General features: G+C 40.1%; 1 protein-coding gene across 2 annotated transcripts in view; it reads right to left on the reverse strand.

Annotated features, from left to right (window-relative positions):
* CAMK4 (calcium/calmodulin dependent protein kinase IV) overlaps positions 1 to 14068 on the reverse strand; it is a 350792-nt gene that overhangs the window by 101306 nt on the left and 235418 nt on the right. For both annotated transcript variants that reach the window (XM_073655014.1, XM_073655013.1), the window contains one exon: positions 9636 to 9726. In XM_073655014.1, the coding sequence (XP_073511115.1) occupies positions 9636 to 9726 (91 nt within the window). The remainder of the gene's footprint in view (positions 1 to 9635; positions 9727 to 14068) is intronic.

Here is a 14068-nt window from a genome sequence, read left to right on the forward strand (position 1 = left end):
GCAGAGTCAGCGAGTCAGACATGACTCACTGACAGGTCTCATGCACTGCAGTGCAGAAGTACTGCAGTGTATGAGATCAGCTATCGAAGTGACAATCACACATGTCCCATAGTGGGACTTGGTGAAAAAGTAAAAAAAGTTAAAAAAAATCACACATATCACTAAAATCTGTTTCGCCGCTCAAAATGCAGCGTTTGTGATAAAACAAAAATAAATGAAAAAACTTACACATAATTAAAATCGCTGCGTCCAGAACGACCCCCTCTATAAAACTGTTGCATTATTTAGTCCGTTTGGCGAGTGCCGTAAAACAAATAAGTTAAAAACACGCCATAAATGATGCTTTTTCATCATACTGACTCACAAAAAAGTGAATAAAAAGCGATCAAAAATTCGTATGTAAAAAAAAAAAAATATAAATAAAAACACCAAACCATCCAGCAAAAAACAAGCCATAATATGGCTCAATCGGCAAAAAAATAAAAAAGTTACAGCTCTCAGAATGCGACAATGCAAAATCAAGTTATTTTTTGTAAAATACTGTGTTTAGTCTATAAAAGTAGCAAAGTATAAAAAAATAAATAAATCTGGTTTCGCTGTAAGCGTACCGACCCGATGGACAAATTGGTCTTATCACTTTTACTGCATGGCGAACGGCGCAAAAAATTAAAACAATATCTGAATTACTGGTTTTTGTTCATTCTGTGTCTGAAAAATCGGAATAAAAAGCGATCAAAAATTACTATGTGTCCCAAAATGGTACCAAAAAATCTGCAACTCGTCCCGAAAAAATAAGCCATCATACAGCGCTGTTCATCAAAAAATAAAAAAGTTACAGCTCACAGAATATGGCAACGAAAATAACTACTTTTTATAAAAAAATGCATTTTTACTGTGTGATAGCAACAAAACCTAAAAAACCCCATGTAAATCTGGTACCGCTGTAATCGCACCGACCTGAAGAATAAATCCGCTTTATCACTTATACCGCATGGTGAACCGTGAAAAAATAAAAATAAGAACTATTTTGGTACTGCTGTCTCCGAAAAAATCGGAATAAGGCTTGGCTCACGTTTATCCTGCGCTCTCTGCTGAGCGCTTATGTTGGGGTTTCTGTGTAAATTCACCAAAAACCCAGATGGAGCCACTCACTTATGAGGCTGATGGAGTCCCTTTGGACTGGTCTCTGTTCCAGCAGCGTACCATCATTTTAGGCTTTTTTTTAGCGCAGTGGACGAACACAGATCTGTGTGTGTCTAAAAAGATGGAGACTACCGGAGCAGACGTCAAACGGGCTCCAAAGTGTCTCCATCTGCCTCTTTGTGATGGGTGGTTCCGTTGGGGGTTTCGTCTGAATCGCATTTTTGTGGGATTTACACGGAAACCCCGTCGGAAGTGCTCAGCGTAGACTGGCGATCCAGTCTTATTCTGGAAGCAATCAAAAATTTAAGTATCCAAAAATTTTACCAATAAAACCCCTAATTTATCCCACACGTAACCAGCCCCCTCTCAGGTCTTTCGTCACTGGGACTATAGAGGGTCCCCTGTTACTGGTAGAACAAAGACTCTGGAAAAGCGACAGCTCCCACCTCCTCAAATAAAATCCAGTGAATTCTGAGCTCCCAAATCCAAATACCCCCTCCTTCTGAGCCCCACTGTGCCTAAACCACAGTAAGCGGCCACATGTTTGACATTATTATAGTGGGGAGAGCACTTAATTTACGAGGTGTGTGTCACCAGGAGAAATGTATGGAGGCACTACACTTTATGGGGGCACAATGTATGGGCACTAAACTGGCATATATGGAATTCTTCAGAATAAAGCCTGGCTTGGATGTTACATAATAGTCACTGCAGCAGTAGATGAATTCATTGAGATGTGTAATTTCTACAATGGGGTCACTTTTGGGGTTTTTCTGCTGTTCTGGCACCTTAGAGGCTAAGCAAATGTCGCCCACAATCTATTCTACCAAAACCTATGCTTCAAAAGCCAAATAGTGCTCCTTCCTTCTCAGCCCTGATGTGTGGCCTAACAGTAATTTCTGATGACATATAGGGGCATCATCGCATTCGGAAGAATTCCATAACAAATCATGGGGTCCGTTTTCTTCTATTATCCATTGCAAAAATTATAAATTTGTTGCTAAAACTACATTTTTGTGAAAAAAATGAAAATTTTCAGTATGATGACCTAATGTTATCAAATTCTGTGTAGTACCTGTGGGTTCAAAATGCTCACTATACCCCTGGATAAAATCTTTGAGACGTGTAGTTTCCAAAATGGGGTCACTTGGGGGGGGTTTTCAACTGTTTAGACACATCAGGGGTTCTCCAAACTCAACATGACACCCGCAGACTATTCTATTAAAGTCTGCGTTCCAAACGTCACTCCTTCCTTTCCAAGCCCTGCTGTGTGCCCAAACAATAGTTTTCCCCTACATATAGAGTATGTCCGTACTCGAGCAATTGCACAACAAATTTTGGGGTCCATTTTATCCTGTTACCCTTGTGAAAATAAAAAAAATGGGGCTAAAAGTACATTTTGTGGAAAAAAATGTGATTTCTTAATTTCACGGCTCTACGTTATAAACTTCTGTGAAGCACCTGGCGGTTCATGGTGCTCACCACACATTTAGATAAGTTCCCTGGGCGGTATAGTTTCCAAAATGTGCTCACTTGTGGGGGGTTTCCACTGTTAAGGCACATCAGGGGCTCCCCAAACACGAAATGGCATCCCCTAATTATTTAAGAAAATTTTACATTAAAAAAGTCAATAGGTGCTCCTTCTTTTCCGAACCCTGCTGTGCGCCCAAACAATGTTTTTTCCCCACATATGGGGTATCAGCTTACTCAGTAGGAATTGCACAACAAATGGTATGGGCAATTTCTCCTGCTACCCTTATGAAAACGCAAAATTGGGGGCTGAAAAACATTTTTGTGGGAAAAATGTGAACATTTTATTTTTACGGCTCAATGTTATAAACTTCTGTGAAGCACCTGGGGGTTGAAGGTGCTCACCACAGATCTAGATAAGTTCCCTGAGGGGTCTAGTTTCCAAAATGGAGTCAATTGTGGGGGGTTTCCACTGTTTAGGCACATCAGGGGCTCTCCAAAAGCAACATGGTGTCCGCTAATTATTCAAGCAAATTTTACATTCAAAAAGTCAAATGGTGCTCCTTCCTTTCCAAACCCTGCCGTGCGCCAAAAGAGTGTTTTTTCCCCACATATGGGGTATCGGCTTACTCATGAGGAATTGCAAAACAAATGGTATGGGGCAATTTCTCCTGTTACCCTTATGAAAACGCAAAATTGGGGGCTGAAACACATTTTTGTGGGAAAAATGAAAATATTTTTACGGCTCAATGTTATAAACTTCTGTGAAGCACCTGGAGGTTCAGGGTGCTCACCACACATCTAGATAAGTTCCCTGAGTGGTCTAGTTTCCAAAATGGTGTCACTTGTGGGGAATTTCCACTGTTTAGGCACATCAGGGGATCTCCAAACGCGACATGACGTCCGCTAATTAAATTGTGATCCTTCCCTTCCAAGCCGTGCGCCCAAACAGTGGTTTTCCCCCACATATGGGGTATCGGCTTACTCAGGAGAAATTGCACAACAAATTTTCTGGTCCATTTTCTCTTGTTACCCTTGTGAAAATAAAAAATTGGGTCTGAATTAAACATTTTGTGAAAAAAAGTTAAATGTTCATTTTTTCCTTCCACATTGCTTCATTTCCTGTGAAACATGTGAAGGGTTAGTAAACTTCCTGAATGTGGTTTTGAGCACCTTGAGAGGTGCAGTTTTTAGAATGGTGTCAATTTTGGGTATTTTCTGTCATATAGATCCTTCAAAGTCACTTCAAATGTGATATGGTCCCTAAAAAAATGGTTTTGTAAATTTTGTTGGAAAAATGAGAAATCGCTGGTCAACTTTTAACCCTTATTATAACTTCCGAACAAAAAAATGTTGATTCCAAAATTGTTCTGATGTAAAGTAGATATGTGAGAAATTTTATTTATTAACTATTTTGCGTGATCTCTCTGATTTAAGAGCATGAAAATTCAAAGTTTGAAAATTTCAAAATTTTCGCCAAATTTCCTTTTTTTCACAAGTAAACTCAAGTCTTATTGAAGAAATGTTATCACTATAATTAAGTACAATATGTCACGAAAAAACAAGCTCAGAATCAGTGGGATGCATTGAAATGTTCCAGAGTTATTACCTCATAAAGTGACACTGGTCAGAATTGTAAAATATGGCCATAAGGACATAATTGGCTCCGTCCTTCAGGGGTTAAGCTCCCTTTTGGTGGCCTTTTTTCCTCAATGTTTTACTATTTAGTACATAATTGTACATTTACTGTCCTCAGCTCAGGTGCATGAGCTTACATTTATCTACATTACATTTCATTCTCCGGTTCTCTAAGCTTCTCGCTTTCTTAAATCCTTCTGCTCAGTCTTTACACAAAAATACAGCATGTTTTCCTTATTTCCCAACCTCAAAAGAAAAACATGGAACGCAATAAGAATCGGAGTTATGGACATGTAGACAAAGTAACCCTGGCATAAGCTGAGCAGCAGCAGCAATTGAGAGGACAGAGGTGAGAGTGTGAAAGTTAAGCCACGTTCACACGGCAGTATTTTGGTCAGTATTTGTGTGGCAAAACAAGTGAAAAATACAGTGACGTGGTGACGTGTTTCTATTATACTTTTTCTCTGATTGTTTCACTCCTGGTTTCCGCTTACAAATACTGATGTAAAATACTAACCATATACTGAACGTGTGAATGTGGCATTAAGGCTATGTTCACACGGTCAGTATTTGGTCAGGTTTTTACATCAGTATTTGTAAGCCAACACCAGGAGTGGGTAATAAATACAGAAGTGGTGACGTGTTTCTATTACATTTTTCCTCTGTTTTTAATTTGCACATTTTTAATAATCAATGGATAATAAAGTTACTTATGGCTTAGCTCCCACATAACTCCCGTAAAAGTAAACGGAGAGAGACGCTCATGCACAGCCACCTCTGCATTCACACTGTCGCAAGAATTGGCCTCATTCTGGTTTGAAGTCTGCATCTGTGTATATGCTGTGGTAGATCGGCTCACTCAGCTGCACACGGAGGTAGACACAGGAACGCTGTCTCTTTAAATCTTTCAGTGGTTTGTTCAAGCATGTCGTAAACCAATGTAAAGTCCATCAAAACAAACACGGCCCTTCTGGCATAATGGGAAAACAGAAGAAAATATAGAAAATATATAGCACAGTCCATCCGTCGGCAGCGATCCGCCAGCTCAGGGTTAGCAAACACAGAGTTCAGTTTAGCAACACACGAACGCCTCTCTGGAGTTAGCTTCTGCAGACACACTGAACATCTAATAAATCAAAGGGCTGGCTATTTATATCCCAGACCACACCCTGGGGTGAAGATATGGTGAACAACCTCCCACCTGCTCTATGGTTGTTCACAAAAACCCAGCCCTTAAAATGGCCGATTAACCCCTCTCAGCACATAGTGTGCTGGAGCAAACTTCTAGGTTTCAAATCACTGATGCTAATAGCCACAGTGAAACATACCTCCCCTCCAGTATTCTGGCAGTGACTTTGTCACAGTGCCCATTAATGTCTGACAGGAATATCGTCTCAAGTCACAAAAGTTAGCGACACTGTGACATCATGGCTCTGAATATTGTTTGTCACCCAGTGTCTCTTGTCCATTATGGAGAACAAGCCTATAAATATCTAAAAGGATCGTAAAACAGACCAGGAAACATAAATATTCTATCTGTGAAGTGGATAAGAAATGATAGATCTCTCAGTTCCTTTGCTTTGTTACATTTACTTTTGTAACATTAACTTTTAAAAGACTTTTTTTCTTGCAGATGTTGTACTATTACTGGAACATTCTGCTCCTATAAACGATGTTTCCCAGCTGAGGCCATTACATTTATTGCCAATTAACACACCCAGCAGTCATTAACATTATTGTTTATAATGAAACCATTTATTGTCAAACATTAAATGTTTTATTGCATTCCTAATAACTCTGCCACTTCTGTATAAACCTTTTGTGGCACATTACCGGGAAAGGATAAACGTAACACTATTCACTAATTTTCCCCTGTCACAATGGCAGCCCCTGTTCATACATAACGGACACCTGTGGACAGGCTGCGCTCAAATGTTGCGGCGGCATTGCATTTTTGTGTGGCAATTGAGGTATAACCACAACAATTTTGTATTGACTTTGGAAAATCGTGGCAAAATGATTTTTTTTTGTAAACACAACCTAAAGTGGATCTGTCATCAGGTTTTTGCAATTTAATCTGAGAGCAGCATAATGTAGAGGCAGAGAGCCTGATTCCAGGGATGTGTTATTTATTAAGTTGTGTGCTGTAGTTTCAATACAATCAGTGTTTTATCAGCAGGAGTATATCACTAGAGGACAAAGTCTCATGTGTAAGCCAGTCCAGCTAATCTGTGTAACCTCACAGTGTTTCTATTCCAAGACTAAGATTGCTTAAAGAACTTTGGTGATATCAGGGTCATTTAACGGCAGGAGTCTAGATGAACTGAAGAGGAGACAGGCTGGTAAGTATATACATGTGAATGTGCAGTGTGTGTGTGTGTATGCACGTGTGTTTGTGTGTGTGATGACATGATTATATTTAAATAAATGTTGATTTTTTTGTTCAAGAATAAAAGTAGATTGTTGTTCATGGAAAAAAATAAGACATCCCCTGGAAATAAACCATGTCTTATTTTCGGGTAAACGCATTTTCTGAAAAATCTTATTCTTTTTCCTTCTAGATTAATCTTTCAAACTCAATTCAAGGGTAACAGTTGTCAAATCTGAATACAAGAAAAACTACAGATTTTCAAATGGCCAAGATAAGAGATGAGAGTTGGTGCTCATAAGATTCTATGGAGGGAGCTGGGGGAGGGAGGAGCTGGAGGCAAACACAGACATTCTGATGCAAACTCTCCTGAAATGACAGTTACACTTTAAATCTATGGTAAAAAAGTTAAATTGTAACTATTGTTTTAGTAGAACTTGCAGCATAATGTTGATGCTTGCCTCCAGCCCCCCCCCCCCTCCAGTGAAACATATAAGCACTAACTGTTTTCTGAGTAATGTGAAAGTCTTTATTTTTTCTTAAGAATTGAGGAGTCAAAAATGAGTCCAGGAAAAGAAAGAAGATTTCTCTGATGAGATATATTACAAAGTTGCTTTGTTTCATGTATAGCATTCATTTTTTTAAACAAAGACTAAAATGCTAACTACTCTTTAAAGGGGTTGTCCAAAACCTAACTGGATTTAATTTGATTCTTTATCTATTTAATGTAAAAAAAAATAATCACTTCTTTTCTATAATTCAACCAAAAAATCCCTAGCCTTTCTTCTCTACTTTAACTTCCAATCTATTTTTTTTCTTACTTCCGATGATGCTCTAATTGAGTCTTCCAGCATGCACTGGGGATTCTCAAAAGCGATGTCATCAGGTAACTAGCGCTGCAGTCACTGCCACAGCTGCTGTCACCACCCTGAAACAGGTCGTTATCAGGGAAAACCCTTTCAGGGCTGGGCTATAATCTGCTATACTGAGCATGCATCAGTTGTCAATACTGAAATATGCTACCCTGCTCGCCCCCATGTTACTTTTCATGAATTTAACACAGTGTTGAACAGAGACAGAAAGTGTACTGAGCACATGTCAGTATGAACAACCATCGCATGCTCAGTATAGCAGTGAGTAGCCCAGACCTATAGGGGTTTCCCCTGATGATGACCCACTTCAAGGTGGGGACAGCAGCAAAGGAGGAGAAAGCAGCGCCAGCATGCTGATGATGTCTCGTTTCAGAATCCCCTGAGCATCTTAGGAGACTGAAAAGGAACATCACTGGAAGTAAAATAAAAAAATCTAGATAGGAATTTACAGTAGAGAGGGAAGGGTAGAGATTTTTTAATAGAAGTATATTAAAAAGTATATAATTTTTTTATATTAAATAATTTAATCATATTAAATTCAGTTAGGTTTTGGACAATCTCTTTAACTATTGTTCATGATTTTGGAAGCCTGGTCAAATTCTGGCATTGACTCAATAAAGATCATATTTTGACTCAGTTGAGGCAGATGGTAATACTGTTTATGCCTCTAAGCTGTTCAAGCAATCATTAATTCCTGTTGCTGCTCCATCCTTCCTGGACAGACAAAAATTAAATCTTAAACTTAAAGGGAAGGTATCACTATTCTTTCTAGTGTATTTTTATTTTCTGACAGTCAAATTGTTATTGTTCTACTTTCTGCACATGATTATGTGGGTGACCTGAGATTCTCTTCAGCATTTAGAGATATAGAGCTACATGAACCAATCCGGCAATAATCAGGTTCTGACTCGCTGAATTCTATGCAAGAGTTTTTCAGGCATCTTACGTGACCTGTGCAGAAGTCATTGATCAGGGAGCAGTGGGAGGTGGGCTGTGACTATCACCAGGTGCTATCTATGTTGAAATCCTGTCTGTGATGATATCGATATGACTTCTGAAAAGTTATCTCTACAGAACAGGAATTGTCAGTGTCTTATATTAGGCTTAAAGGGGCTGTCGGGCCTTAGGGTATAAATCTACAGTCACTCTATGTTGGAGCAGGCAGTTACGTGACCACAAGTATGCAATGTTCATACTTCTGGCCTCATTCCGGCTAGACTAGTTGGCACGTGACCGCAGGTATGCAAATGGCATAATTGCGGTCACCCACCTGCCACTACCAGCACTGACACCAGAGTCCGCACAGTGCGCGCATTGTGGAGATTCACAAGTCTGCAGTCACATAGAATGACTGCAGACTTGTACCCTAAAGACTGACAACCTCCTTAATGTCCAGATTGAAAATTGCAAGATTATAGAATCGTTTTTAAATGTAGACCGAAATATGGAAAATGAAAATAAAATCAAACAATACTTTTTAAAAAAAAATCTGTTTGACATAACACCTCATCTAATAGGTCATTTTCTGATGACACATTCCCTTTAAATTAAGTAAGCTGATAACAGCCTATGTTGTGATGGGAAAGAAAACACGAAGTCAAAATGGTGATAGCACTTAGTTAGTTTTTTTGGGTATAGCCTTGAAGAGGGTCTGTTATTTTATAATTACAATGAACACAGTTTTATAACTTAAATATACTGTATAGTGTGACCCGGGATGTAAGGAAAACATCACAATACCAAAGAGTTGCAGAAGGAATAAATGACTCTCTAGTAACTGTCAGGCATAATCCATATGAGAGGATGAAGGTGTATTCACACATGACAGACTTGTTACACAAAGTCTGAAATGTGTGAATGTATCCTAAAGACCCCTTTCTTCTTTTCTTTTTCTACCAAAAATAGACTATGGGATCCATGGACAATATACCGTACCTCTTGTCCTTCCTGATCTAAAAATTATGGAAAAATTGCACTAAAGCCAAACAAAGGTTGGGTATCAAAAGATATGACAGGTAAAAATAATGGGTGAAAATAACCTTAACTGACCAGCTGTGCTAGAAGACTGACAGAATGGGGAAAGTATACAGTGTAATAAATGACCAAAAACATGATAATTGCTGGAGGTCTTCGGACATGCTTACCAATTTTCAGTGGAGCATCAGGAGCTGGTGTAGCATAAAGCAAGTTTTCAGGCTTCAGATCTCGGTGAACAATTCCATTTTCATGTAAATACTGGGGGAAAAAAACAAAACCAAGTTAATCTGTTCTCATATTCTAAAATATTATGACCCTTCTGGTAATTATATTCAGATGTTTTGACTCAGAATGAAAGTTAATAATGAAAGCTGACAGCCCTATATCTGTACCACCTTTCAATTTAAGTGAATTTAGCATTGCTGTTGATTTTTTTTGCTTTAAACTGTTGCAACAACTTTCTAGCTTCTGGCAATTTTTATTAACACATTTTGGCTAGAATAGATCCATCACCATAGAAATAAGAATAATAGAGTAAAATAATAATAATAATAATAGTAATAGAAACTTAGAGGCAAAAATAGTGTGGTAATAATGTAGATGTGTGCAGAATGGTTTGAGGTGGGACTTTTTTTTATTATTAAAAAAAACACTTTTTGGTAAAAAATTGGAAAAGGAAGAAGAAAAATTTTGCAGCACAAATTATTTAGTTGATTCAAAATGTGGCACAAATTAGGAAAAATGAGTTATGATATCCAAATGACCTACTAGGGCATATCATACGGACATAATAGAGAAGAACAGATAGTTGCTAACAAAAAGAAGCTCTGGCGGACTCCTTCTAGTCATGTATTTAATTCAAATGAATGTATCATGTGACACTATGTTTCCAGTCAATGGTGGATGAAGAGGAAATGTATGGCTAGATGCAGATTCCACTATGATGCCAACTAATCGGCAGGTCATCTTCAATCCAAGTACAATGTATATTTATATTTATAGTAGATAGTTTCATCGTTTTTAAGGTTGAAGGTAGACGTAAGTCCATCAAGTTCAACCTATAGCCTAAGATGTTGGTCCAAAGGAAAGCAGAAACCCCATTGGGCAGACACTAACAGCCCCCCAAGGAAGAAAACGCGAAATGCGCATTGGAGCTGCTGCCATGGAGTCCCACACCTGTTGATTATGGGTAAGAACCTGTTCTAAGACTACATCCATGTGAACGTAGGATTAATGTGTTGTACTAAATACTGACATGGCAGTCTCTATACGTGAATATTTTGAGCACTAGCACTTTAAATTGAATATATTAATTACATGCGCTCTGCCCAGTCGAGGTTAATATTAATTGTGGACGCCATTCATTGTGACACCTGATCTAAACTGCTAATCATCATTACTATATTGTATATGTATAATTGCCTATGTATTGAGGTTTTGGATTTAATAAAAATTTTGAGATTTTTTATGGACATTTTACTCCGATATTTTTTGTTGTAATGTTTAAGCATGGGGTATCTACAATTCAGAGTATTAGTAGCCCAGATATAGTTAGGCATTGGGCCATATCTACCTGTTGATACTATCATGTATTCTGTTCTACGGATACTGTTTCAATTAATATGATTGTGTAGCTCTTTAAAATATAAGCCAGTCGATCCCTTTATTGCCCCTTCGCACAGCTCTTGAAGTTGTGTCTGCAAGTTCATTGGGCATCACAGAAAAAAAACAGGCCTTAGGCTATGTGCACACATAGCGTTTTTGATGCATTTTCGTGGCAGTTTTTCGCAGCGGAAACGCAGCGAAAACGCTATGTAATCTGCCTGCCAGGTATTGCAATAGTAATCCTGATGTGCTGTGCACATGATGTGGAAATTACCGCTCAGGATTACCATTGCAGAAAAAAACGCAGCATGTCCATTGTGCGCGCGTTTCTGCTGCGAATTCGCGCCCATTGACTTTCGGATTTGCTGCGTTTCAATTAAAGCCAATGTGCGCAAATTCGCGGCAGAAACGCACTGCGGGAGGTACCAAGGTTGGTAGATGAGGACTACTACTCCTCTCATCCGACCGCCGCTCCTGCTGATAACAGCGCGTGCCCGCGGTTAAAAAAAGAAAAAAAAAAGGAAAAATACTAAAAAAACCCACTATACTCACCTGTTCGGTGCCCCCCGGTGTCCTCCTAGTCTCCGGCGATGGCTTCAGTCCGGCGGCTGGCGGCACACTGCTGGGAGAACGCTCGCGTGAACTCACTGTGGGAACATTCTGAAAAATGTTCCCACCAGTACTGGTGGTGAGCTCACCGGGGCTGATCAGCTGATCTTCAGCTGATGAACCCCAGTGACTTCACTCCAACAGCGATGTATACTGACAGGAGTGATTTTACACTCCTGTCAGTATACATTGCTGTCTTCTACAGCAGTGACATCAGTGTTGCTGATGTCACTGCTGTAGAAGTGACCCGGATCGCTGAGGGACAATCGTTGGCGATAATCGTGGACTATATCGTGACGACAGACAGGTGAGGGATATGGTTGTTTTTTATTTTACTTTTTTTCAGAAGATCAAAGGCTTCGGGGACTGACAGCACAATAAAAAAAATTTTAAAACCATGTGTTTTTTATTTCCTTAAAATACTTTATTCTGGCCGTGTATTTATTGAAAAGGTGGCGATAACTTTACTACGCAGTTAGTAATGGGGGCATCTTATAGACGCCCGCCATTACTAACCTGGGATTCACATCAGCCCCCAATACCAGGCTGACGTGAACCCCAACCACATTACCCCACTCGCCACTGCTACAGGGCAGTGGGAAGAGCGGAGGCTAAGAGCCAGATTTGGCACATCTAATGAATGCGCCATTTCTGGGACTGCTGAGGGGTGATATTAATAGCCGCGGAGGGGCTAGTATTCATGACCCCTTCCCTAGCTATTAATATCAGCCCGCAGCTGTCTGTTTAGCCTTTTCTGGTTAAATTTTATAGGGGGACCCCATGTCAATTTTTTTATGGGGTCCCCCTGTAATCTAGCCAGTAAAGGCTAAACGAACAGCTGTGGGCTGATATTAATAGCCATGGAACATTGTTGGCTAATAGCCCCTTTCCCGGCTACTAATATCATACCCCAGTGGTCGGTTTTCTCTCTGCTGGTTATAAAAATGACGCGGGAGCCCACACCATTTTTTAAAAAAAAATTTAGGCTCTGTGCCCATGATCCGGATGTAGCAGCACTTTGGACGCATATTTTTTGCTGCGTCCAAAACATTGCATTCTATTGAACGCAGGTAAATCCACATGTGTTCACTGAACCATGCATATTTACCAAATTCAATACATTCTAGTGGTCAAATTTCTGTTGCGCAGACTGGCGACTCTGCAAGAGAATTTGACATGCTGCAGTTCTGAAATGTCAAGTGTCCACGGGTGATTCACAACCTCTGATGTACATATAGTGGACATAGAATTTCTAGAAATCCCCTCCACTATGCTGTAACATCTGGACGCTGTGGGTTTGACGCTGTATAAATACGCAGCGTCAAACCTGCAGCAGCTCCTGATCGTGGCCTCGTACCCAAACTCACCCGCAGCATGTCAATTTCTGTAGCGGAGACTAGCAACTCCACAAAAGAATTTGACATGCTGTGGTCCTAAAAGATGTGTCGTATGTCAGTGTCCGCGGGTGATCCGCAGCCTCTGATGCACGCATAGTGGATATGGGATTTCTAGAGATCCCATCCACTATGTTGTAACATCTGGACGCTGCAGGTTTGATGCTGCATAAGCATGAAGCGTCAAACCTGCAGCGGCTCCTGACCGTGGCCACGTACCCAAACTCACTTGCAGCATGTCAATTTCTGTAGCGGACACGCTAGACCGATTGAAGTGTCATTATATGCGGTGGATTCACATATACCGACAACAAAAGTGCGGCATTAGAACACCGCGTTTTGGACGCAGCAAAAATACGCTGTGTCCAAAGCGCTGCTGAGTGCTGTTCGTGGGGACCAAGGCAGCTAACGAAACAGCTGTGAGCTGTTAATAATGGCCAGGGACCATGTTTGCCTAATGGCACCTTCCCAGGCTAAAAATAGCAGCTCACAGCTGCCCCAGAAATTACATGAATGGAAATGCTAATGAGATTGGGTGAATGGGATTAGCTGACACCTAGCACTTTTGTTTGGTGATGACAAGGTGTCAATCAGACCCTTTCATCACCAAACCTAATTAAAGTAAAGTAAAGAGTCTTGTGGGGTGCACGTATATAGTGCTGGGCAGCCCGCTTGATTTAAAATTATGGGCGTCATTAATAGGCTGTAAGCCAGACACTATGCATCACACTTATCTGTGTGACTGGTGTGCTATGCAAGCCCCATTTGTGGGCATTTGTAATACTATACAGCCACTCCCATATCTGCCAATTCTTGGAGGGGGTGGCTGTCGCATCAGTATTTTGCACCTGTGCTGCCCCCACTTTTATCATGGAGGTCTGCTGCATCCTGCTTGTGCTTTGGTAATCTGTTCTGGTATTGGTAAGGCTTGTTTCTTTTCTGTGATGTTTTTTGAATTCAAGTCCTTTTGTGAGCCATTGCAAGTTCATTGG

This window comes from Phyllobates terribilis, unplaced genomic scaffold (assembly GCF_046119375.1).
Source record: "Phyllobates terribilis strain yellow unplaced genomic scaffold, ASM4611937v1 Scaffold_1__5_contigs__length_1240528914, whole genome shotgun sequence".
NCBI lineage: Eukaryota > Metazoa > Chordata > Amphibia > Anura > Dendrobatidae > Phyllobates > Phyllobates terribilis.